This window comes from Epinephelus fuscoguttatus, linkage group LG18, assembly GCF_011397635.1.
Source record: "Epinephelus fuscoguttatus linkage group LG18, E.fuscoguttatus.final_Chr_v1".
Lineage (NCBI taxonomy): Eukaryota > Metazoa > Chordata > Actinopteri > Perciformes > Serranidae > Epinephelus > Epinephelus fuscoguttatus.
This window is the reverse complement of record NC_064769.1, coordinates 1,871,403-1,894,982: the sequence shown is the minus strand read 5'-3', so window position 1 is coordinate 1,894,982 and position 23,580 is coordinate 1,871,403. Positions and strand designations below refer to the sequence as shown.

General features: G+C 40.5%; 1 protein-coding gene across 3 annotated transcripts in view; it reads left to right on the top strand.

Annotated features, from left to right (window-relative positions):
• mapkap1 (MAPK associated protein 1) overlaps positions 1–23,580 on the top strand; it is a 114,660-nt gene that overhangs the window by 76,771 nt on the left and 14,309 nt on the right. For 2 of the 3 annotated variants that reach the window (XM_049604060.1, XM_049604059.1), the window contains exons 8-11: positions 8,199–8,306; positions 12,321–12,461; positions 12,843–12,980; positions 15,737–15,834. In XM_049604060.1, the coding sequence (XP_049460017.1) occupies positions 8,199–8,306; positions 12,321–12,461; positions 12,843–12,980; positions 15,737–15,834 (485 nt within the window). Of the gene's footprint in view, positions 1–8,198; positions 8,307–12,320; positions 12,462–12,842; positions 12,981–14,176; positions 14,371–14,478; positions 14,618–15,736; positions 15,835–23,580 lie in introns of all 3 variants that reach the window. The other variant, XR_007451702.1, reaches the window with a different exon arrangement.

Here is a 23,580-nt window from a genome sequence, read left to right as displayed (position 1 = left end):
AATAAAATTGAATTGAATTGATGTTCACGGTCACCATGACTCTAGCTCCAGTGACTAGACACAACTGTTCGCAATCCAGTATTTGAGGGCTTGGAGAGAATAGCAACTTTAGGAAGACCAGTCTACATATCTTTCTTTGTATCAGTGACATTAAAATAGCGTTCCAAGTTGTGCCCATTGACCTCTTGTTTGTCCTAAATACATGCAGGGCTTTAGCTGGATACAAAGCATCTCTTTTTTAGATTTCTTAATTAAAGCAATTTGGTGTCCACTTCTGAACAACTGTTTGTGTGGACTCTAAGAAGCAGTTATGCAAAAGAAATGTGTGGGAAGACTAGAAAGGCTTTACACAAATGCAGGTCCGTTAACCATTTTGATCTTCCTTTTGACGCATGTTTTCAGTGAGTTGCATCATTTGAAAGTTTTCCTCCCACAGCAACCCATGCAGTCTGGCATAGCTGTCTGAGGTAAGTTCAGATACCTGACTTTGTTCAGCTGGCTTTAGCTGGAACAGTTTGCCAACAGCTTCGATGCTGATGCCTCCAAAGGGAGAGTCTGGATCTGTTAGGCCTCTAATATGTTGTAGGCAGCATTGAATGTGATAAAGCAGATCTGCCTCAACCATATCCACTTCATCAGTAATGAATAATTTGAGTTTTTTCAGATGTGCTTGCAATATGTTTAGTTTTTCTGTGCATGCTGTCAGATATTGCTTGTTTCTTGGACCACACGAGGCTTAAGGCTGAGTAAAGCACAGTGATGTTGTTAGGTACACGTCCTGCATCCCCGATGCATTAAAATCTGAAAAGAAGCACTGAACTCATGGTGATGGCATTTAATTTTTAGTTAGCTTATATTTTAGGGACAATTTATATTTTGCTTCTAGGAGATGCACTGAATTCAGATGAAAAAGAAGAACCTTATTTCAGGTCTTATTTTGATGCAACATAAATCTTTCTGAAGTCTGTGCAAAATCTGTCCAACACATCAGCCTTATCTGCCAGCAGACATGGAAATAGCCCAGCTAGAGTGTGCTGCTTCTGCTATCCCATGTTCTAATATGTACTCTGCCTCTTTTTCCATCCGCTTAGGCTTGCCTTTGGGCAGCCTGTAGGAACGTTGTCTCACAAGCTGAGCATCCCCCACATGTATGTCACTGTCAATAACCCGGCACCCTGTCACCCAGCTCACTGTAGAGGTGGTGCAGGTAATCAGAATTGTTGACTTTACCTGTAAGGATAGGCTCAGGTGGAACATAAAAATCACCTGAAGGCCCAACTCCAACTTTGGCCACTGACATTATCAACTCCAGTGTGACACTGTCTGTTGAAACCATCACCTTTTACCTCAGTGGCTGAGTGAGCAGAATGATAGGGCTTAAATAAGTTCACATTGTACCACTGCACATTCTTCCTTTCATCTGGAGTGTATACTAAATAATCCCTGTCTAACATATTGTTTTTTATTGTGTAAGGCCCACTTTGCCTCAAATGGTGACCGTACAACAGGTGACAAAGCCAAAACTTCATCCCCTGGCTTATATAGACAGGTTCTGTGTTTTGCGTTCAAAAAGCTCCTTCATTTTTTTCTTTGCACAGCTAAGACATTTGTGAGCAGTAGCACAGGCAATATACAGTAGGCAGTGAAAATCATTTGCATGGTTTGACACATTATCAGGCAGCTCAACATTTTTCAACTCATTACCCAACACAGCCGATGGACCCCGAACTGTGTGTCCAAACATCAGGGCCCGTATTCACAAAGAATCCTAAGACTAAAAGTAGCTCTTAGTGACGTCATTCTAAGAAAAATCTTAGAATTCCTCAAATTCTTTTTTTTTTTTTTTTTTTTTCCTCTTTGTAACAACCAATCACAGCTTTTAGAAGACTGCGTCATACCTAGCAACGGGTTCAACCACACCTCCTCACTAGGGTAAAAGTTTCTGTCCCCTCCTTGCTCAGAGTTCCTCTCAGAAACTTCCTGAATCACTCTTAAGCTAAGATTCCTTGCTAGGAATTTTTAGGCTAAGTTAGGAGCTCTCTGAGAGGACTCTGAGAATCTTTGTGAATACGGGCCCAGGTCAATAGGACAGAAACCTGTGCTCCCCTGTGACACCGACCAAGGCAGGCCCTCTTTCCAACCATGAAAGAGTTCAGTACAATAGGAACGCAACAAAGACTTCAATGTGTGATGAAAATGTTTAAGGGCTCCTTGAGACTCTGGATGGTATGCACTGGACCCCTGATGTTTGAGCCCCAATTGTTTCACCACCTGAGAAAAAGTGTGAGACATGAAATGACTCCCCTGGTCAGTTTACACCACTCTGGGACAGCAAAGGTAGTCATAAAGAAAGTCAGCGCCTTCCATAGAGGTTTGGTTTTAATGGAGGGAAAGGAAAAAGCAGCAGGAGCACGTAGTACTTTTACACATCACTGTCAATAGGAACCTAGAGATGTACTAAGGCTTCTCAACCACTGGAATCGGGTACAATGGAGCTGGTCAAATCTGTTGGTCAGGCTTTCCAGTTAACTGACAGGTGTTGCAAGCTTTACAATACATTGCTTCACCCCTTTTCAGACAAAGCCAGAAGAAATGATGAGAAAGTTTTCTTCACACCAAGATGACTTGAGTTCCTCCAGAGCTATAGTATAGTCAGGCTTTGCCTCTAGGGCACCAATTATCAAATTATGTTTGTCTTTCTGTTACTGTTTTTGTGGTGTTCACTTTTGCACGAGGGTCATAAGGACAGAGGGATGTCGTATGCTGTAAAGCCCTGTGAGGCAAATTGTGATTTGTGATATTGGGCTTTATAAATAAAATTGAAATTGAATTGAAATTGAAATTGCATAGAATTAGCCATTTTAATGACAGTGCTTACATCCCCAGGTGCAAATGTTCCACCATAACAAGTTCTCCCCGACACTATTTTGCAATGGTAGTGTCAATTCATCCTGGGCTTAGCAGCCCAAAATGATTGTGTTTTGTTTAAAGAAATACAAACCTCTGATGATTTGTGCTTCCAAACCTTTCTCTAGCACTGACAGTGTTGTGGAGATAGAAAAACCTGAATAATATTGGCATAATGGGAATAATATCCCACATGTCCAAATCGGAAAATGCTCAATTTTGGAAATTCGTAATATCCAAACTGAATATGCTGTTGATATGACCTGCATCAAATTAGGAATACTGCATATATGGAATAATAGGTATTTGTGTGCATATAACATTAAACGTAGCCATGGTCAAATAAGGAGATATAAGATGTTTATTACCATTAATAAGACTATAATTGATTATAGCATAATTATAATAATATTAATTAATAAGATGTCTATTTACATTAATTATGATTTATAAGGGTTAATTATAGAATAACCACATTTATTACTGGTTTATAAGACACTGTAAGACCCTATCAGATTAAATTAATAAGGTGTTATTAATAAGGTTAATAATGATCCTTTGCAGCTACTGGATCTAAAGTGGGAACAGTGTCATATAAAGGTTAATAAATTATTAATATGCTCTCAGGGCTCGAAACTAACGGTGTCCCGATGTCCCGGGCACTATAAAAATTGCTACTGAGACACAAAGATGATGTGTCTGGGACAATTCCGGGACAGCAAAAAAAAAAAAAAAAAGTCAAAGCAATATCAAAATGGCTGTTATTTACAACGTCATTACGTATGGGTATCTGAACGTCGCTTTTGTCGCTTGAATAATTTCAGTAAAAACTTATGAACAACAAAAACACAGTGGCCTTTGCGGCACCTGATCTGTCTCCACACGCGCGTGCATGCACACACACACACACACACACAACTCAACTCGCTGCATGGATGCATAGGTGCCACTCACCACCTATGCTCGCCACTCCACATTAGAGCACAGAACCTAGCAATGCTGAGATGGTTGAAAAAGCTGATGCAAACTCCTCCAGTGCCGCTCCAGTTGGAGTAGGATGCGACGCTTGCCTTCAGGATTCTGAAGACGATGTTTCATCTGTTTCTGCCCCTGTGGTAAGTTAGTTTGTTAAAGTAGGCTATAAGCTAATGTTAGCTTGTTGATCTTTAGCTAGTTCTAGTTCTTTGCGACAGCTAACACTAGCAACTCAGCTAATCATGTACATGATGGCCTTACAAAGTTATAAAATATGACTCTGTGTTCTAAATTTTGATGTTTATGATAATGATGATAACGTTACAGTTAATCAGAAGAGGTGTAACAGTTACTCGGTTCATTCAGTCAGTAATAATTAGGCTAGCAACTTTAGCTACAGAGATGAAGGTCATACTTGAACTAGCAGCCAGTCATGTTTCTAAATTTCCTACAGATAAGCTGAGTATAATGAACACCCAGATAACAGTAGTATGTTTAAGCAGAACCTTAGTGTGTAACTGTGACACTCAGAGACATTGACTTTGACCGTGATTAAGTGTGTGTGTGTGTGTGTGTGTGTGTGTGTGTGTGTGTGTGTTTCGCGGCTCGTGGAGGGTGCCACTAGAAATAGCTTCAGTAGCTAATTGCGTCGCTAATGACGTTCTGTGTGAGGTAAAGTGAGTGAAAAGCAGAATGAGCAGAGTGAATGCGTTAGGAGCATCGATGAGCTGTGTGTTATGTTGAACAGGCTAATGGATATAGGCTGCGTCATGTTCATGCTAACTCTTGCTGATTTGCTAATGCCATAGACTTCATTCCTCTGTCAGTAAGGTTAAAGGAGCATTTCATACATTTTGGCAATTGAAGTTTGTATCAGGCTCAGTGTGTAAGTGTTTTATTATCACTTTTGTGAAACCACTGTGAGAGTAATTCAGTACTAGGCTGTGGATTAAAAACGGGGGAAGTTTCAAATGTGTTTATGGGTTTAATTCTGAGCCTTCTCTTTCAGAGGGATGGGCTGACATTGCAGATGGTGTCAGATGGACTGCAGAAGACGACCCTGGCTCTTGTAGCCATGCAGGTAAACAAAATAAACTCCCTAGAGAGGAATTATGCTATGGTGTATGTTTAGCAGTCGTGACAGTGAAAGTTTTTTTCTTCTGTATTTCAGACAGTCTCAGGTCAGCATCTGAAGCAGTTCCTGGATGAAGTGGGACCTTTTCCCAGAAACACCTTCTCTGGTGTAAAACTCAACAGGAAACAAGTGGATGATGATGACTTCCACAAAGTGAAAGATAAACTAATCAATGGCTTCTGTGACAACCTCACCATGCAGTTTGGCAATCTTGATAAGGGTGTCTTGAAGGCCGCTGCCACCGTGTTTGACCTAAGCAACTGGCCTGAAGACATCACTGACCCGGCCACCTTTGGTCTGGACGATGTTGAGACTTTTGTCACTCACTTTCATAAAACTGATGGGTTACAGGGAGCTTTGTGGAACACTGTACTCACGAACAGTCAATCTAAGTAACAAATCTTTTGAAAAAGCCAAATTAACTCAGATCTGTCATTTTTTTAGAACTCAACTATTAGGGTTTCCAATCCTTTTTTCTGTTTTTGACATTAGTGGTTGCATTAAAAAATCAATATGAAAAGAAAATATGTCCTTATGTTGTGTTTTTACCACAATTGGTAGGCTGAATTCTCATCACGAGTGAATAAAGCAGCTAACTCTGAATCAGTCTGCTCAAATTTTTAAGTTCAAATAACTCATGTTTGTCTTAGTATGCCATTTTGAGGAAATGAGATTCCCATGATCCTTTGCTAAAAAAAATAATAATAACATACTACAGTGAAAAGAACGCATCGGAATTCTTTAATGTTGAAATAATGATTGATATCTGGATGTTGCAATAGGTGCATAATTAATAGAATTATTAACTTCAGTGAGTGCATAATAATTTATGAATGTCAACAAGACACTGTTCCCACTTTAGATCCAGTAGCTGCAAAGATGCATTATGAGCTGTTAATAAGTGCATATTAAGAATTTATTAACATTTATACGACAGTGTTCCCACTTTAGATACAATAGCTGCAAAGATGCATTATGAGCTCTTAATAAGTGCATATTAATAATCTTTATACTACACTGATCCAGTAGCTGCAAAGATGCATTATGAGCTCTTAATAAGTGCAGTTAATAATTTATTAGCCTTTATACAACACTGTTCCCACTTTAGATCCAGTAGCTGCAAAGATGCATTATAAGCTGTTAGTAAGTGCATATTAATAGTTTATTAACCTTTATACGACACTGTTCCCACTTTAGATACGGTAGCTGCAAAGGATCATTATTTACTATTAATAAGTGCATAATTAAGCATTTATTAACCGTAATATGGTATTTATATTAACTTCTTATAGTCTCATTAATGTTAATAATTACCTTATTAATTTCATATTATAGGGTCTTATATTGTCTTATAAATCAGTAATAAATGTGGTTATTATTATATAATTAACCCTTATAAATTATAATTAATGTAAATAGACATCTTATTAATATTTAGTATAGGTTTATAAACTTACCAAAGTTTCTATTACGTGCTTATAATGCTCCTATAAGCAATTATAACTCAGTCAGTTATGCTGTAATAAACACTGTCTTATTAATGTTTATAAGCATCTTATACCATCTTATAAGTGCTCATTAACTGTTAATTTGTGCTTATTAAGCATTAATTAACGCTTATTACAGTACCATAATATAAAATGTTACCCGAATTGTCAATTATAATTAATTAACAATTTCCATAATGATGTATGAATATGCAAATGAAAGGCTATTGAGTCAACAAGAACTTACAAACAATGCCAAATCTGCTGTTTACAATTGTTGACTACAACCTTGTGACCAGCAACCAAAGCCTTTTTCCCCCTAGATGTGCGCGCAGCTAGTCTGGGGCCGTTAGTGGCCGTTTTGGTAAGGAAACGGAACCAGGGCGAGTGAGACAGGATCCGGAATTCGATGGATGTGCCTTTCCGTAAAAATAAAAGCACCAAGCTAATAAAAATGTGGTGAAACTTTTAATTTAAAGAATATAATTTACAAGAAAAGCCCCAAGCCATTAAGTTAATCGATTTTCTTACACCCCTCATCACCCCAAATCGATTGTGCGCCAGAATATAAAGTTTTACTATGGTGAACACTTTTAGTTTGGTGAATTTGGTCAATACCACATCCGCTCCCTAGACTGGAACCAGAATCCAGACAAAATTCAGAGTGAATAGACACCAGGCTCTTCGCTTGAAGAGCCTGGTGACGCGAGGCTAGCGCGCAGCTAGTAATGTTTGTAAACAAGAAAGCCGTCTATTGTGGCGGCACCCGTTCTGACATTGAAGCAATTAATAGTCACCTCAGTTTTAATGGGCATCTTATTTCCATCTTCTCCTCATAAGGGTGACGGCACCTTTTCTGATATTGTAACGCGTAATAGTCAATAGAACATTCCAAATGAATACTAAGGTGTGGAAGTCAGCATATTAGCAGTTGCAGTTCCCTTGTCTTGAAGTCGATGGGCTTTTTGAATGGGCTTTTGGTTAGATGCCTGAATTAAGATCTGTTAATACAAGCTAAAGACACTTTCACATTTTGTTCTATGATATGAAATACATCTGTAAATACCCCACTGTGACAAGAGTATGTGAATAAAGCAATAGTTAAGAAGCACACCTCACTGTACAGGCCTCACTAAACAGGCCTTACTGCTGTCTGTCATTGCATGTTGTTACTGTGTGCTACTGTATATGATGTTGTTTATGGTGTTACTGCGGGCTGTATCATATGCTGTTATCTGATAGTGTACAGTGCTGGGAAAAGCAGGCACAAGAAAGTCTTATGTCAAAGTTAAAGTAAAAAAAAAAAAAAAAGAACAAAAATTTGAATAAACATGTATGCTTCTTTGTACCTACCATTCCTTTTGCTGATCATAACTATTCCTATTAGCTGTGTGGTTAAAACATGGTGACATCACCAAAAAGAAGTCAGAGATGAGAAGTCAACAAATATGAGCTATCAGACAGACAGGTTGGTCAATCCAACAGTCAACTCTGTTTGTCAGTGCCTTATTATTACCAATAGGACTGCTGGCCAAAAACTGAACTGAAAATAAACCCACCATGTAAAACAGAATTATCCATTATGATGAAATTTTACTTCATAAACAAGAATGAGAGTTCTTCCTCACCTAACTTAAAAACTTTGAAAAAGTTAAGGTGTCTTGCTGCGTTTTCACAGCATCATTCTTCAACAGGACCCATGTACCGTCTGGAGAAGCAAACTGAGCCAAATGTGGCAGTTGACCTGGACTCGACACTGGAGAGCCAGAGCACCCTGGAGTTTTGCCTGGTCAGAGAAAACAGTAAGTAATCCAAGTAGGTCAGTTGACTTCCCTGATAACGACAACTGCCTTATCTTCCCAACGAATGGCTCCGCAGCTGGTAACACTCCGCCAGCTCCACTTCATGTTTTATCTGACAGAGGTTGTATGGTAGCATGCAAAAGTTTGGGCACCCATGGTCAAAATTTCATTTACTGTGAATGGTTAAGTAAGTATTATAATAATATTATAATAAACAGATCTCCAAAAGGCATGTCGTTAAAGATGAAACATGCTTTTCAACATTTTAAGCAAGATTCATTTATTAATTTTGTTTTGCACAATTTTAGAGTGGAAAAAAAAGAAAAGGAGCACCATGCAAAAGTTTGGGCAACCCAAGACTTTCGAGCTCTCAGACAACGTTTATCACGCTCAGACCTTAATTAGCTTGTCAGGGCTATGGCTTGTTCACAATCATTAGGAAAAGTCAGGTGATGCAAATTTCAAAGCTGTGAAACTGTGTGCATATATATATATATATATATATATATACATACATATATATATATATATGTGTATATATATATATATATATATATATACAGTACAGGCCAAAAGTTTGGACACACCTTCTCATTCAATGCATTTTCTTTATTTTCATGACTATTTACATTGTAGATTCTCACTGAAGGCATCGAAACTATGAATGAACACATGTGGAGTTATGTACTTAACAAAAAAAGGTGAAATAACTGAAAACATGTTTTATATTCTAGTTTCTTCAAAATAGCCACCCTTTGCTCTGATTACTGCTTTGCACACTCTTGGCATTCTCTCCATGAGCTTCAAGAGGTAGTCACCTGAAATGGTTTCCACTTCACAGGTGTGCCTTATCAGGGTTAATTAGTGGAATTTCTTGCTTTATCAATGGGGTTGGGACCATCAGTTGTGTTGTGCAGAAGTCAGGTTAATACACAGCCGACAGCCCTATTGGACAACTGTTAAAATTCATATTATGGCAAGAACCAATCAGCTAACTAAAGAAAAATGATTGGCCATCATTACTTTAAGAAATGAAGGTCAGTCAGTCCGGAAAATTGCAAAAACTTTAAATGTGTCCCCAAGTGGAGTTGCAAAGACCATCAAGCGCTACAACGAAACTGGCACACATGAGGACCGACCCAGGAAAGGAAGACCAAGAGTCACCTCTGCTTCTGAGGATAAGTTCATCCGAGTCACCAGCCTCAGAAATGGCAAGTTAACAGCAGCTCAGATCAGAGACCAGATGAATGCCACACAGAGTTCTAGCAGCAGACCCATCTCTAGAACAACTGTTAAGAGGAGACTGCGCAAATCAGGCCTTCATGGTCAAATAGCTGCTAGGAAACCACTGCTAAGGAGAGGCAACAAGCAGAAGAGATTTGTTTGGGCCAAGAAACACAAGGAATGGACATTAGACCAGTGGAAATCTGTGCTTTGGTCTGATGAGTCCAAATTTGAGATCTTTGCTTCCAACCGCTGTGTCTTTGTGAGACGCAGAAAAGGTGAACGGATGGATTCCACATGCCTGGTTCCCACTGTGAAGCATGGAGGAGGAGGTGTGATGGTGTGGGGGTGTTTTGCTGGTGACACTGTTGGGGATTTATTCAAAATTGAAGGCACACTGAACCAGCATGGCTACCACAGCATCCTGCAGCGACATGCCATCCCATCCGGTTTGCGTTTAGTTGGATGATCATTTATTTTTCAACAGGACAATGACCCCAAACACACCTCCAGGCTGTGTAAGGGCTATTTGACCAAGAAGGAGAGTGATGGAGTGCTGCGGCAGATGACCTGGCCTCCACAGTCACCGGACCTGAACCCAATCGAGATGGTTTGGGGTGAGCTGGACCGCAGAGTGAAGGCAAAGGGGCCAACAAGTGCTAAACACCTCTGGGAACTCCTTCAAGACTGTTGGAAAACCATTTCAGGTGACTACCTCTTGAAGCTCATGGAGAGAATGCCAAGAGTGTGCAAAGCAGTAATCAGAGCAAAGGGTGGCTATTTTGAAGAAACTAGAATATAAAACATGTTTTCAGTTATTTCACCTTTTTTTGTTAAGTACATAACTCCACGTGTTCATTCATAGTTTTGATGCTTTCAGTGAGAATCTACAATGTAAATAGTCATGAAAATAAAGAAAACGCATTGAATGAGAAGGTGTGTCCAAACTTTTGGCCCGTACTGTATATATATATATTTGGACTTCCCCAGCATTGCTAAGTTTCCACAACTCTGACATATTTTGTTGTCCTTAAGAAGTTTTTTCTTTTCACCACATATTTCTCTGCTGTAATAGATTTATTTACATCAAAGATATGCCCCCCTCTTCCTGTGTTTGTTACACGGATAAATGTGCACTTACTATTTGCAACTCGTGAAAAATTAGGTGTATCTCTTTTGGTCCAACACATCTCCCCCAATCTCTTCAGATGTCCCCAAAATAAACACAGCAGAATTGTGCAGCCCTACTCATCAGTGATAGGTCATGTGTTAAATTTGGCACAAACATCCACTTGGACTCAAAAATTAACTAATTAGATTTTGGTGATCAAAGGTCAATGTCTATGTGACCTTGCCTCTGTCTTATTCTCCTGAATGTCGTATCTCAAAACACCTTGAGGGAATTTCTTCAAATTTGGCACAAACATCCACTTTTAGTCAAGGATGAACTGATCAAAATGTGGTGGTCAAAGGTCAAGGCAAGTGTGACCCCATCTGTCACATTCATGTCAACACGGTATCTCAAGAATAGCCTGGTGAAACCATCCTAATCTCGCGAGCTCATATTCTATTTTGCTCCGCAGATCAGTCTGGCCATGCAATCATAAAGGTGCATTCTAGCATCGGTTAAAGCTTACCGGGCCAATCACAACTGTTTATTACTTTGGGGCAGGTTATTTGAAATCACGTCATCAGAATAGGAGGGACAAGGGGCGGAGTGAATGCATTTCGTAAACAACCAACATGGCTACTGATTTTGAAACTGCGATGGAATGTGTTGAACGAACTGGAATGTATATTTTCTTTAAAAGCAGAACAAACGGCTGAACTGAAAGCTTTTATTGAAAAAAAGGATGTGTTTGCCATCCTTCCTATGGGGTTTGGTAAAAGTTTGATTTACCAACTAGCTCCGTTGATCGGGAAAAAGATGGGACTCAGTGAAAACCCAGTGGCTATTGTTGTTTCTCCGCTAGTTGCTCTCATGAAGGAGCAGGTTAGGAAAGCGACCAAGCTGGGAATCACAACCATGCAACTCAGAATCGACAGTGAGGAGGAAATCAGCAAAGACAGCAACACTCTTTCCCAGACATCATCACAGCTCATCTCCGCTGCAGCTTGCTGGTCTGTTTACAGTGGCGTTGTGCTAGTCTACACCACACATTTCATTTACTCTGATTGGTTTTCTGTCTTTCGAATTGCGTGAAGGGGCACTTTGAGTGACAGCAATTGATACCGCCCCTCGGGAATAGAGGAAATGTACAGTCCGTGTCCGGACCCATTTGTGTTTTGCGAATTGGGTCTGGCAATGCCAGGCAATCTCAAGAACACCTTGAGGGAAAGTCTTCAAATTTGGCACAAATGTACACTTGGACTCAAGAACGAGATTAGGATTTGGTGGTTCAAGGTGAAAGGTCAATGTCGCTGTGACCTCACAAAGTATGTTTTTAGCCAAAACTCAATTATTCATATCCTGATTATGACACAATTTCACATAAATGTGTAATTGAATTGAATGATGAAATTATCACATTTTATATCCAAACGGTCAAAGGTCAACTTCACTGTGACATCATAATGTTCTGCAAAAAAACCTTTTCTGGCCACTATTCAACACCATTCCTCGGAACAGAAGGGGCGACATTTGGTCCATTAATCTTGGATGTCCACCTTGAAATCTTGCTGTGAAGCATCCATGTTTTTGCAACTTGACAGAATCACAAAGGCATACAACCGCAAGGCGGTAATTCTATTTTTTATTTTTTTTTAAATTGATTTCTCTTCTGTCTCAAGGCTCCAGGGGCGAGGAGAGCTCTGAGGAAGACCCTCCCATTGACATCACCACAGTTCAAGACATGTTGAGCAGTCACCACTATAAGTCCTTTAAGATCAGCATGATCCACAAGCTGCGCTTCACCACAGATGTCCAGCTAGGTACATACTGCAGACTGTACTCAAATATGCATAATTTTTCTCCAGCTCCAAAAGTTTGTCCCAAATCCTTTCCTGTTTACCCTCTACACTAATGACTATATCATCCCCTCACCTATCACACAGTGGAAACAGCTGGTAGTGATCACAGTTATAGTAATCAAACGCTTATATGGATCAACAGAATATTTCCTATACAAATGCTGTTAAAATAATTTGCTTACAGTAATCAAGTTATCTGCTTACAGTGTTCATTTTGAGTCTTTTTATACATGACAGCATATGTAAAATGACAACATACTGTATTCAGGTGCTCTTTTGCTTGTAGTCCAAACAATGGGTGGTTCTCTGTGTGGTCATGTGTTCATACAACTGTTTCTTAAGGCATTTCAGGTGAGAAAGTGGAGATTGATCCTGTCACCAGTCAGAAGGCCAGTACTAAGTTCTGGATTCGGCAGAAACCCATCTCTATCGACTCAGACCATCTTTGTGCCTGTGATCTTGTAGAGGAAAGAAGCCCCAGTGAGTGGCCCACAAAAACAGTGTCTCACTTTCCACATCTACACATGAAATTCACAGTAGAAACCACGTTCCTCAATGCTTGTTTACACACATTCACATACACAAACAAATGCTACAATCAAGATTATGTACAACACAGAAAACATACATCTACAGGGTTTTTTCAACAAACTCTTTTATGCCTCTGTGCTGGCAATAGCTAAGGCCAAAAATTTAAGGCATTATGTTTTCAAGTTGTCTGTCTGTCAGTCCATTCATCCGTTCATCCATTCTCGTTAACACAATGTCTCAGGAACACCTTGAGGGAATATCCTCAAATTTGGCACAAAAGTCAACTTGGACTCAAGGATAAACTGATTAGAATTTGGTGGTTGAAGGTGGAAAGTCAAGGTCACTGTGACCTCATGGAACATGTTTAGCTATAACTCAAGACTTAGTATGCTGATTATGACAGAATTTCTCACAAATGTGTAATGAGATAAAATGATGAAGTGATGACATTTTATATCCAAAAGGTCAAAGGTCAACTTGTGTAGTGCAATAGCTTTCAGCTGCCTCAAAATAGCAAAGCACCAACAATGCTCCTGACCACACATCATTTTAAGACGTATATGCCCCTGGGCACACAGATGGGCGCAGGCACATTATCTAATTATACATCATGATCACTTGCAATATGCCCTTTTTTTTTTTTTTTTTTTTTTTTTTTTTTTTTGCCCTGCTCACATGTAGGTTTGTTCCTGGCGACTAATTTCCCTGTTGACCAAACGAAAATTTTAATTAAGACTAGTGGACTAGTCAAAAAAAGAGAAAACACTCAGAAAACATTTAGCACAATTTATTAAGTATATGAAGCATTGTCCTAAAAAATATTGTGTGCATTAAAGGGAAATTTCGGTTTATTTCAACCCTTCTCCTATCGCCCTAAATTTGGTTCAAGTGACTAGTGACATACAGATAATAGTTAGCATGTTAGCCGTTAGCTTAGATACAGCCGTAGCGTCAGACCTGTTAAAACGTAAGAGAACGGGCATCCCTTCAAGTGCAAAGTTAGTCCACTAAACAAGCTTTTTTCCACAAAGACCACCTCATATCATTAGGATTAATGTCAGAGAACATATAGAAAACGACATGTAAACGTGTTGTCTTGTCTTACCTTACCAGTGTGGTGCCATGTTTGTTGTTTATCCCTCTAGCTCTGCTTTCCAAAGCGCAGCTGAAATATATCTTGCCAGCTCTAGATAAAGCCCAGCTGGATACTAACGTTACTCCAGGCGGAGGTGTCTCGTCCTCGGTCACATCCAGACCTTGAAAATAAGGCTGCAACCGCTCCCATTCCTTGCAACAGAGGCATTCCTCTTCTGTGGGCACTGGGGCACAGCATTCACAGGTACACCATCAGTCTCCAGAGCTAAAGCCTTGTGGCAGCCATTCCTCCTCTCTCGCCCTCTAACGTTACCTGTTGCGCCTCGCTCTCTCCTCCTCCTCCTCTGTTCAGGCGACCGTCCGGTTCTGCCTTCCAGCTGTTGCTGCTTGTTCAGGCACGCTATGAGATCGCTGCTTGTTCTCGCGATATTTCGGCCGCGCTTTGGAGAGCAGAGCTACATTGTAAACAAACATGGCAGCACACCGGTAAGGTAAGACTACACGTTTACATGTCGTTTTCTATATGTTCTCTGACATTTATCCTAACGATATGAGGCGGTCTTTGTGGGAAAAAAAGCTTGTTTAGTGGACTAACTTTGCACTTGAATGGATGCCCGTTCTCTTACGTTTTAACAGGTCTGACGCTTTGGCTGTATCTAGGCTAATGGCTAACATGCTAACTATTATCTGTATGTCACTAGTCACTTGAACCAAACTTAGGACGATAAGAGACGGGTTGAAATAAACTGAAATTTCCCTTTAAGAGCCCTTTGAAGCCTATCACAATTTTCAACAACCATGTTGGATTCTAAATGCCACTGAAGTACGAGACACTTTGTGCCGTGTGGTAGGAATGTGAACATGACGGCAGCTCAGTCAAAAGGTAACCACTAAAATAAGATCTAAAATAAATAAATTGCCTCTGAAATGTGAGGCACATTGAACCTTGCAGATTATCCAACAAAAATGATAGCAACTCACTTTAAAGTTAATAAAACAGCATCTTCATTTTAATTAAATTTGAGCTGAATTGAGAGGCATTTTGCACCATGCAGTATGAATGTAACCCTGCACACTATCTGACAACATTCACTTACAGTTAAGGAATTATATAACATCTCAGAAAAGATGAATTGCTGCTGAATTCATTTTCTTGATCAAAGTAGTGCCAAACCGCGCTGATTTTGCTAGAGGACATCTCTCCAATTTCCCACCGTGCTGTGTTAAAACTCCAGTCTACTCGAGCATTACTGCAGGGAGGGGGACCGCTGTCTGACGGCTCTGTAGCACCCACTAGTGGCGGGAGGCTGCATGACAGTTATGTGGTCTTGTATATAAATAAAAACTAATAGGTTTAACCAACTAATATTTTGTCTGACTAGCAAGGTAGTGGACGTTTAATCATTTAGATGTCTACTCGCGGGCATCCCTGCTCACATCCTGCAGCCAGTCGTCATCCTCCACTCTTAAGACATCTGACATGTACTCAGATCACACAAAGACATGGCTGCAGATGTGTAGACAGGGAGAAGTGATTCCTGTCAACTGTGCATCATTTCTGTTATCAGCCACCTGTCTCATTTAACATGCTTTTCCTCTGTGTCTTACAGGTCATGCAATATTTAAGCTCACTTATCTCAGCAACCATGACTACAAGCCTCTCTACTTTGAGTCTGATGCTGCTACTGTAAATGAAATAGTGCTAAAGGTGAGTTATGGCTGGATGTCTTTGCTGTGCCATGCTGCTCTTTTTCTGACAGTTAAGGATTAGTCTGGGCATAAAAAAATGTTCTGGTGCTTTTGTCTCAATTCTTCTTTCATACAAATATCATATACTGACGTACTGGATATAAGATAGCATTAGTGGCAGTAAGCCTAAGTAAAGCACATTTATTCATGAATAGTACTAAAGTACAGTTCAAATGTACTGGTACTGTACTGGTACTTGACTATTTCCATTTTTATAGAGTATATAGATTTCTTCACAGTGCTCTTCAGTGTGATAAAATAACCCTGACGATGTCATGATGATGTCATCAGGGTTATGTCATCTTGGGCTTGTAGACATCACACGTCTAACAGAAAACCTGAGTTAAAAAGTGGAGGTTTGGAGTTTGAAAGACTGGAGTGTTTACCAGGCAGGGAGGGTCGAATGAAAAGATGTTGTCTTTTACTTTTTATTTCAGTGTCATGTCAGTCATTTGGCCCGTCCCACATGACACCATTATATTACAGTCATCTTCAGGTCTTGCATATACAAAACATGTGGAAAAGGAACAAAGACAAATTAAAGCTGCAAGCAGCTGTGATTGGGCCCTTGCTCTCCCGCGCCACTGCAGGGGCCAGCAGCACGCATCACTGAAGCGGTTATGTGAAAACTCAGAGTAAGTTAACCCTGACATGGTGTGACGTTTCATCTTCCTACTCCAAGAAAACCCCTATGGGGAGGGGTTTTTGAAAATTTCAAGCTGGCGCTATAGACACATTTTGTCCCCCCCATGGGTGGCGCCCCTATGGGATGCAAGAGCTCACCATTCTTGACCTGTGTAGCAATTTTCATGAGAATATGAGATCGTTGAAGCCATCAAAAAGCCAAACGTATTTAGTGGCGAGGGATCGATAGTCGCCACGCCGCCACACGGACACTATTAGACGTAGCTTCACAGCGTTCATAAGGTAGCTTCACCAACTTGTTCTGCATGCATTAGAAGTGGAATAAAGCTTATGAGTAAGGTGGGATATTAATATATCTGGTCGTTTGGGGCGGAGCCATCGTCATGTCCAGCAAGTTTGAAGCTGCTGTGATCAAGTATGTGGGCGTGAGGTCCGTTCGAAATTTGATGGTGACAAAACGAAATGTTGCCAAAGTTTATCACACCCTAGCGGCCACGGCCCTTGACATAGTGTAAAGCTTTTAATAACTTTTGATCAGCATGTTCTCATGATGATCTGTACCAAATTTGAAGTCGATCGGACGAAATCCCTAGGAGGAATTCGTTCAAACATGTCAAAAATTCAAATCAAAATGGCCGACTTCCTGTTGGGTTTACAGCATGGGTCCAAGAGGATTTTTTGTGCATCTTGGCATGTTCTATGAGCCCACCAATTTTCATGCGTGTAGGTGAAACTCACAGGCGGGGCTCGAGGCACGAAATTTTCTAGGGGTCGCTATGTCGCCATTTGGCCCCGTCCACATACAACACTGCCAAAATATCAAATTTTTCACCAGACCAAATGCATGTGCCAAATTTGGTGAGTTTTTGAATTTGGGAAAGGGGCAAAATTGGGGATTATATTCTCGGAAAAATAATAATAATAATTAAAGCTGCAAGCAGCTGTGATCGGGCCCTCGCTCCTCCATGCAACCGTGGGTGCCTGAAACACGTGGGGGCTATGGCGCGAAGTGAGAAGGGAGAAAAAACAGGGCAGGAGCGAAAAAACGCAATGTTTCGTTCATCCACCAGGTGGCGCTACAAGCGTAACCAGATGTGGCCAGGTGCATTCAGGGGTGGACCCTCATCACACATGTCAAATTTCGAGCAAATTGGACAATGCGTGAAGGATTTATACCAAGTTGATGTTCCGTGGCGAAGGATGAAAAGTCGTCGCCGCGGCAGCCTGCAACATGACAGGACACGGGTGTCACTGTGGAGATTCATCAGCTTGATCGTCATGTAGCCACTTGATCAGGTCAGGATCTTGAGGTTGGTGTTTGTCAGTGTAAAAGATGGCATTTCCTGTTTCCACAAGGGGGCGCCATGAGCAAAATTGCCTACGAGCATATGGAGGCGTTGAGGGCGGGGCTCTTATCATATACGGATGAATTATGTGTGAGAGAGAGCTGCTTGAATATGCATGGTGGTGGATCAAAAATGGCAGCGCCATAGCAGCCATGCCCTTTGACCTACAGTATGCAGAGCACAACTTTTGATCAGCATGGTCTCTGGATGATCTGTAAAAAATTTGAAGTCGATTGGATGAAATCCCTAGGACTAGTTTGTGAAAATACAACATGTGGAAATCATGCCAAAATGACAAGTCAAAATTAAAATGGCTGACTTCCTGTTTGGAGTAGACCATTGGTGCCAGAGACTTTTATGTGTGTCTGGACAACATACACATCTGTACCAATTTTCATGTTCCAACTCCAAAAAAAAAACAATGGGGAGGGGTTTTTGAAAATTTCAAGGGGGCGCTATGGAGGCATTTTGTTCCTCCCCATGGGTGACGCCCCTATCAGATGCAAGAGATTGCCATTCTTGACCTGTGTATCCATTTTCATGAGGAGATGAGGTCGTTGAAGCTATCAAAATGCCAAACATATTTAGTGGCGAGGGATCAATAGTCGCCACGCCACCACATGGACACCATTAGACGTAGCTTCACAGGGTTCATAAGGTAGCTTCACCAACTTGTTCTGCATGCATCAGAAGTGGAATGAAGTTGATGCGGTCAAGTTTGTGGCATTAGTCCATGTTAAAGTAAAAACTGGTCACTTCCTGTTACCACCGGTGGGAGCTATGAGTAAGGTGGGATATTAACATATTGAGGCATTCGGATCGGAGTCATCATCATGTCTTGCAAGTTTGAAGCTGCTGAGATCAAGTATGTGGGCATGAGGTCTGTTCGAAATTCGATGTTAAGAAAACGAAAAGTCGCCAAAATTTGTCACGCCCTAGCGGCCACGCCTCTTGACATAGAGAAAAGCTTTTAATAACTTTTGATCAGCATGTTGTCAGGATGATCTGTAGCCAATTTGAAGTCGATCAGACGAAATCGCTAGGAGGAGTTCGTTCAAATTTAAGTTGAGGAAATTGCCGTAATGAAAAAATTCAAAACAAAATGGCTGACTTCCTGTTGGGATTTTACCATGACATCAAGAGACTTTTTTGTGCGTCTCGGTATGATACATGTGCGTACCAAATTTCGTTTGCCTACAACAAACTAACCCCAAGGGGAGGGGTTTTTGAAAATTTGTAGGGGGCGCTATTTCGGCATTTCGCGTCGACCATGTGCAACCGCCCAAAAATATCGAACTTTGTCGTCGCTCGGGCCCTAATTAAAGCTTCAAGCAGCAATGAACGGGCCCTCACACTTTCACGCAAATTGGGGGGGGGGGGGGCTGGCAGGACGCCTTCTGACGCGTCAGATCATTTCTGTCAAAGTTAGACATCGCATGCAGGAGTGACTCTGCATATCCTTGATATAGTGCTGGAATGACATTTCACATTTTGTATCACTTCCTCTTTCCACTAGAGGGAGTTGGAGAGCGCACTAATTATACATCATGTACATCAAATATACACAACAGCATGTAACTTTCAGATAAATCGAAAAATAAGTGTTTGATGAGACCTACTTCCTGTTGCCACTAGGTGGGTCTATGAGTATCAGGAAATATGGCAATGAAAATGTGTTCAGGGCAGGACTAATATGAATCATGTCAAGTTTGGTGGAGACAGGACCATTTATGCCAAAGCTACAGCAATTTCGTTTTTCATGGCGAGACCTCAAGATTCAATGCTCAGCAGCGGGCGCGCCATTCAACATTGGGCAAATCCTGTGATATCTTTTGGTCACAACGTAGTCACGCTTACATCCACCAAGTTTGGAGCAAATCTGATTAAATCTGTGGAACAAGTTCGTTAATTTACAAGCCCTGGAAATGGCCAAAAATGCACAAAAGTGGCACAAGTAAATTCAAAATGGCCAACTTCCTGTTGGGTTTGGAGCATGGCTCCAAGAGGCTTTTTTGAACGTGATTGAGTGTTACAGGTGCCTATCAAGTTTCATACATGCAGGTCAAAGCAGCTTTGGGGGCTGCCTAATTGAAATATTCTAGGGGGCGCTGTTGAGCCATCTTGGTGCATCAAAGCACAAAAATCACATCAGACAACAGGACTTGTGACCTGTGATGTGTATGCCACGTTTGGTGAGTTTTCAAGCATCCCTTGTCCCTTCAAAACAACATCGTGTTTAATGGCGAACAAGGCGGCGCCACGGTGACAGCGTTTGATGAAAACTCAAAAGCCAAGACCAAGGTTTGAAGTCGATTGGATGAAATCTCTAGGACTAGTTCGTTCATTTAGGACCCCTGGAAATGGCCAAAAATGCATCAAAATTGCACAGTAAATTCAAAATGGCCGACTTCCTGTTGGGTTTACAGCATGCCTCCAAGAGGCTTTTTTGTAGGTCTTGGACTGTTACATAAGCCTGCCGAGTTTCATACATGTACGTTAAACTAGCTTCAGGGGCTGTTTCCTCAAACTTTTGTAGGGGACGCTACTGAGCCATTTTTTGGAACCCGCACACGAGACCCTTAAAATATCAAATTTTTCACCAGTTCTGAGATGTGTGCAAAGTTTCATGAGTTTTCGGGTATGTTAAGCCTCCCAAAAAGGCAATTCATTTGGAGGAATAATAATAATAATAATAATAATAATAATAATAATAAATTAAAGCTGCAAGCAGCTGTGATCGGGCCCTTGCTCCCCCAATGCAGTCGCGGGGGCCTGAAAGTTAGAAGCATTTTTAAATTTGGGAAAGGGGCGAAATTGGGGCACGAAATGTCGCAAGAATAATAACAATAATAATAATAATAATAATAATAATGATAAACAGCGCGATTTCAATAGGGTCCTCCGCGGACGACTTCGTCGTCGCTCGGGCCCTAAATATAGCTGCAAGCGGCAATTCAGGCCAGCGTAGAGGGGTTTGAAGTTGAAATCTGTGAAGGATCAAGACTTTGACAGTTTACAACACCTACATAAAAATGACTAACAGGTTTTATGATGATCAGACAGATGCTCATTTATTTAGGTCCAAAACTCTGCTGGACTACACTCCTCTTGGCAACTCTGTTTGTCCCTATTGTTCAGTTGCAAAAAACAATTTGGAAACATGCTTCAATAGTTTAATTAAAAAAATCTACAAAGTTTGTTGATGTTTGGACAAAGTGTCATTGGTTTATGGTCATATTTTGTGCCAGGCCATTGCACTTGTTTGGAACTGGTGGCACCCCGTATTGAGTGATTTCAGAAATAAAAACCTCAGGTGACTCAATGTTGTTATGAAACATATCCTGCAAGTTTTGTAGTGATTGGACAAACAGTTACTGATTTTTAGTCCAATATGCTTTATACTATGCCCATTTTTTGCATTTATAGTGTCCCTTAGGGGCCATTTTGAATGAAACTTTCAGAGCTTGTTGCTAGTACTTATTTGGACATTTCCCTGCAAGGAGTTGAGTCTATTTATGTGTTGAAACACACCCCCTTTAAAGTTAATTGGTCAGTACCTTCCAAATGCAATGACACATTAACAAGCTTTTGATAACTTTTGATGAGCTTTGTATAGTAATTATCCAAACCTGGAACAAATCAGACCCAAACCTTAAATAAAAATTGCAGAGAATCTGGTCAAGTGGACACTAATGGTTTTCAGGCTTTTTTGTAAAGTACACTGGGCTGCACATGTGGATTGAATTTAGAGCCAGTCAGACTTACTGGGTGTTTCTCAAAGTCAAGGGATCCTTGATCTCGCAGGAAGGATCCTGCAGAGGCAAGGCAATTGTCCTCCCTAGCATTCAGTGAACACACATTGGAACGGGCTAACAAGTGTCCCCACGTGATCATCATTAACCCTCAGCAGACTGAGGGGGTTTCAGTTACTGTGATAATTTTGGCACTCTGTAATGTTGTTGGACAGTTTTAAACACACAAATCACTATTGTCAGAATCACGTGACTTTTATGGAGAATATACAGTATTTCTGATCATATTTAAGAGTAAGTGGGGTAATGGAGTAAAGACAACAGCTGAAAAAGTTCTAAATTATCATTTACAGTATATAAACAGACTCACACACCGAATCACAGTCATTTAAAAAATCTCATTATGTGGCAGTGGACACATCGGAAAGTGTAAATTATGAGGTTTCTGTCAGTATTTATTTCACCCATGTATGATAAAAACTCAGGTGGAGACATTAATCCAAATAAATGACATATTCATCTAAATCCTTCCAAGCTCCGTTGGCGCAGGTTTCATTGAGGAGGCCCTGCCCACACTTCCAGCAAAACGTGTACTGTGGGGATTTTATACTCGCGGAGGATCCACACATGCATCCTTCGATCCTTGACATTGGAACAGTCCTTCGGCAGGGGTCGAAGACGTAACGTCCTTCATATTCGGCCATTTGAGGATCCTTCCTTGACATTGAGAAACACCTACTGTGTGAGCGGCATGACTTTTCCGAAATTGAATATTTGAACCTTAACTATAGCACCCCCACCTGGCCGATATCCTTTAGACACACACTGGACAGCTACGCTTTGCTTTTAGATCAACACACCATCCAAGTTTAAACAGTCAAAGGTAAAATAACAGATCTCTGCTCAGCACATGCAGAACTTTCTTTTTAAGACGAGTAATACATAACATAGTTCTCCGTACCATATTCTCTTTTTATTGTTATAGGCAGTTTTGATTTAGTCCATACATCATCAGCCCACTGTCCTTGCCCTTGGCATACACAGTTTTTCATTATTAAAAAAGATTCACTAAGAGTTGCAAAACAATGTGCATATATCTTTAGACAAAAAAACAAAAATTTGTTTTACCAGATAAATGTTTGCCTCATCAACCTACTTTCTTCCATATCTGACTATTAGCTGTATTATGTCAAATGTAGGATCCAGTGTTTTTCAGAGCTAGACCCATACTGGGGATTAAAAGTCAGGATATCTCACTTTTGAACATTTTGTTATGCCTCAATGCCAGCAATAGCTGTGGCTGGAGGTATTATGTTTTCAGGTTTTCCATCCATCTGTCTGTTCTCGTGAACGTGATATCACAAGAACACCTTGAAGGAATTTCTTCACATTTGGCACAAACATCCAGTCAGACTTAAGGATGAAGTGATTTGTTTTTGATGCTCAAAGGTCAAGGTCAGTGACCTTGTCCATCTCATTCTTGTGAACACTATATCTCCAGAACACCTTAAGGAATTTTTTTCAAATTTGACATGAAAGTCCACATGAACAAAAAAATTAAGCTGATTAGAATTTGGTGGTGGAAGGTCAAAGGTCAGTGTGACCTCACAATACATGTTTTTGGCTATAACCTACGGTAATTGTGACAAAATTTCACGCAAATGTCTAATCATATATAATGATGAAGTGATTTTATATCCAAAAGGTCAACTTCACAGTGACATCATAATGTTCTACATGAAACACTTTTCTGGCCATTAAGTCAATGTCATATCTCAGGAACAGAAGGAGTACTATTTGGTCAGATACTGAATTGGTAACACTAACTTTAACTGTCCACTTTGAAACCGTGCTGATTGCATAGATCTTCTTTGCTCTCAGGAGGAAGATGTGTGTGAAGCATCCATGTTTTTGCAGACACTAATGCAAACTTTAAGAGAAACATGATTGGTACATGGAGGC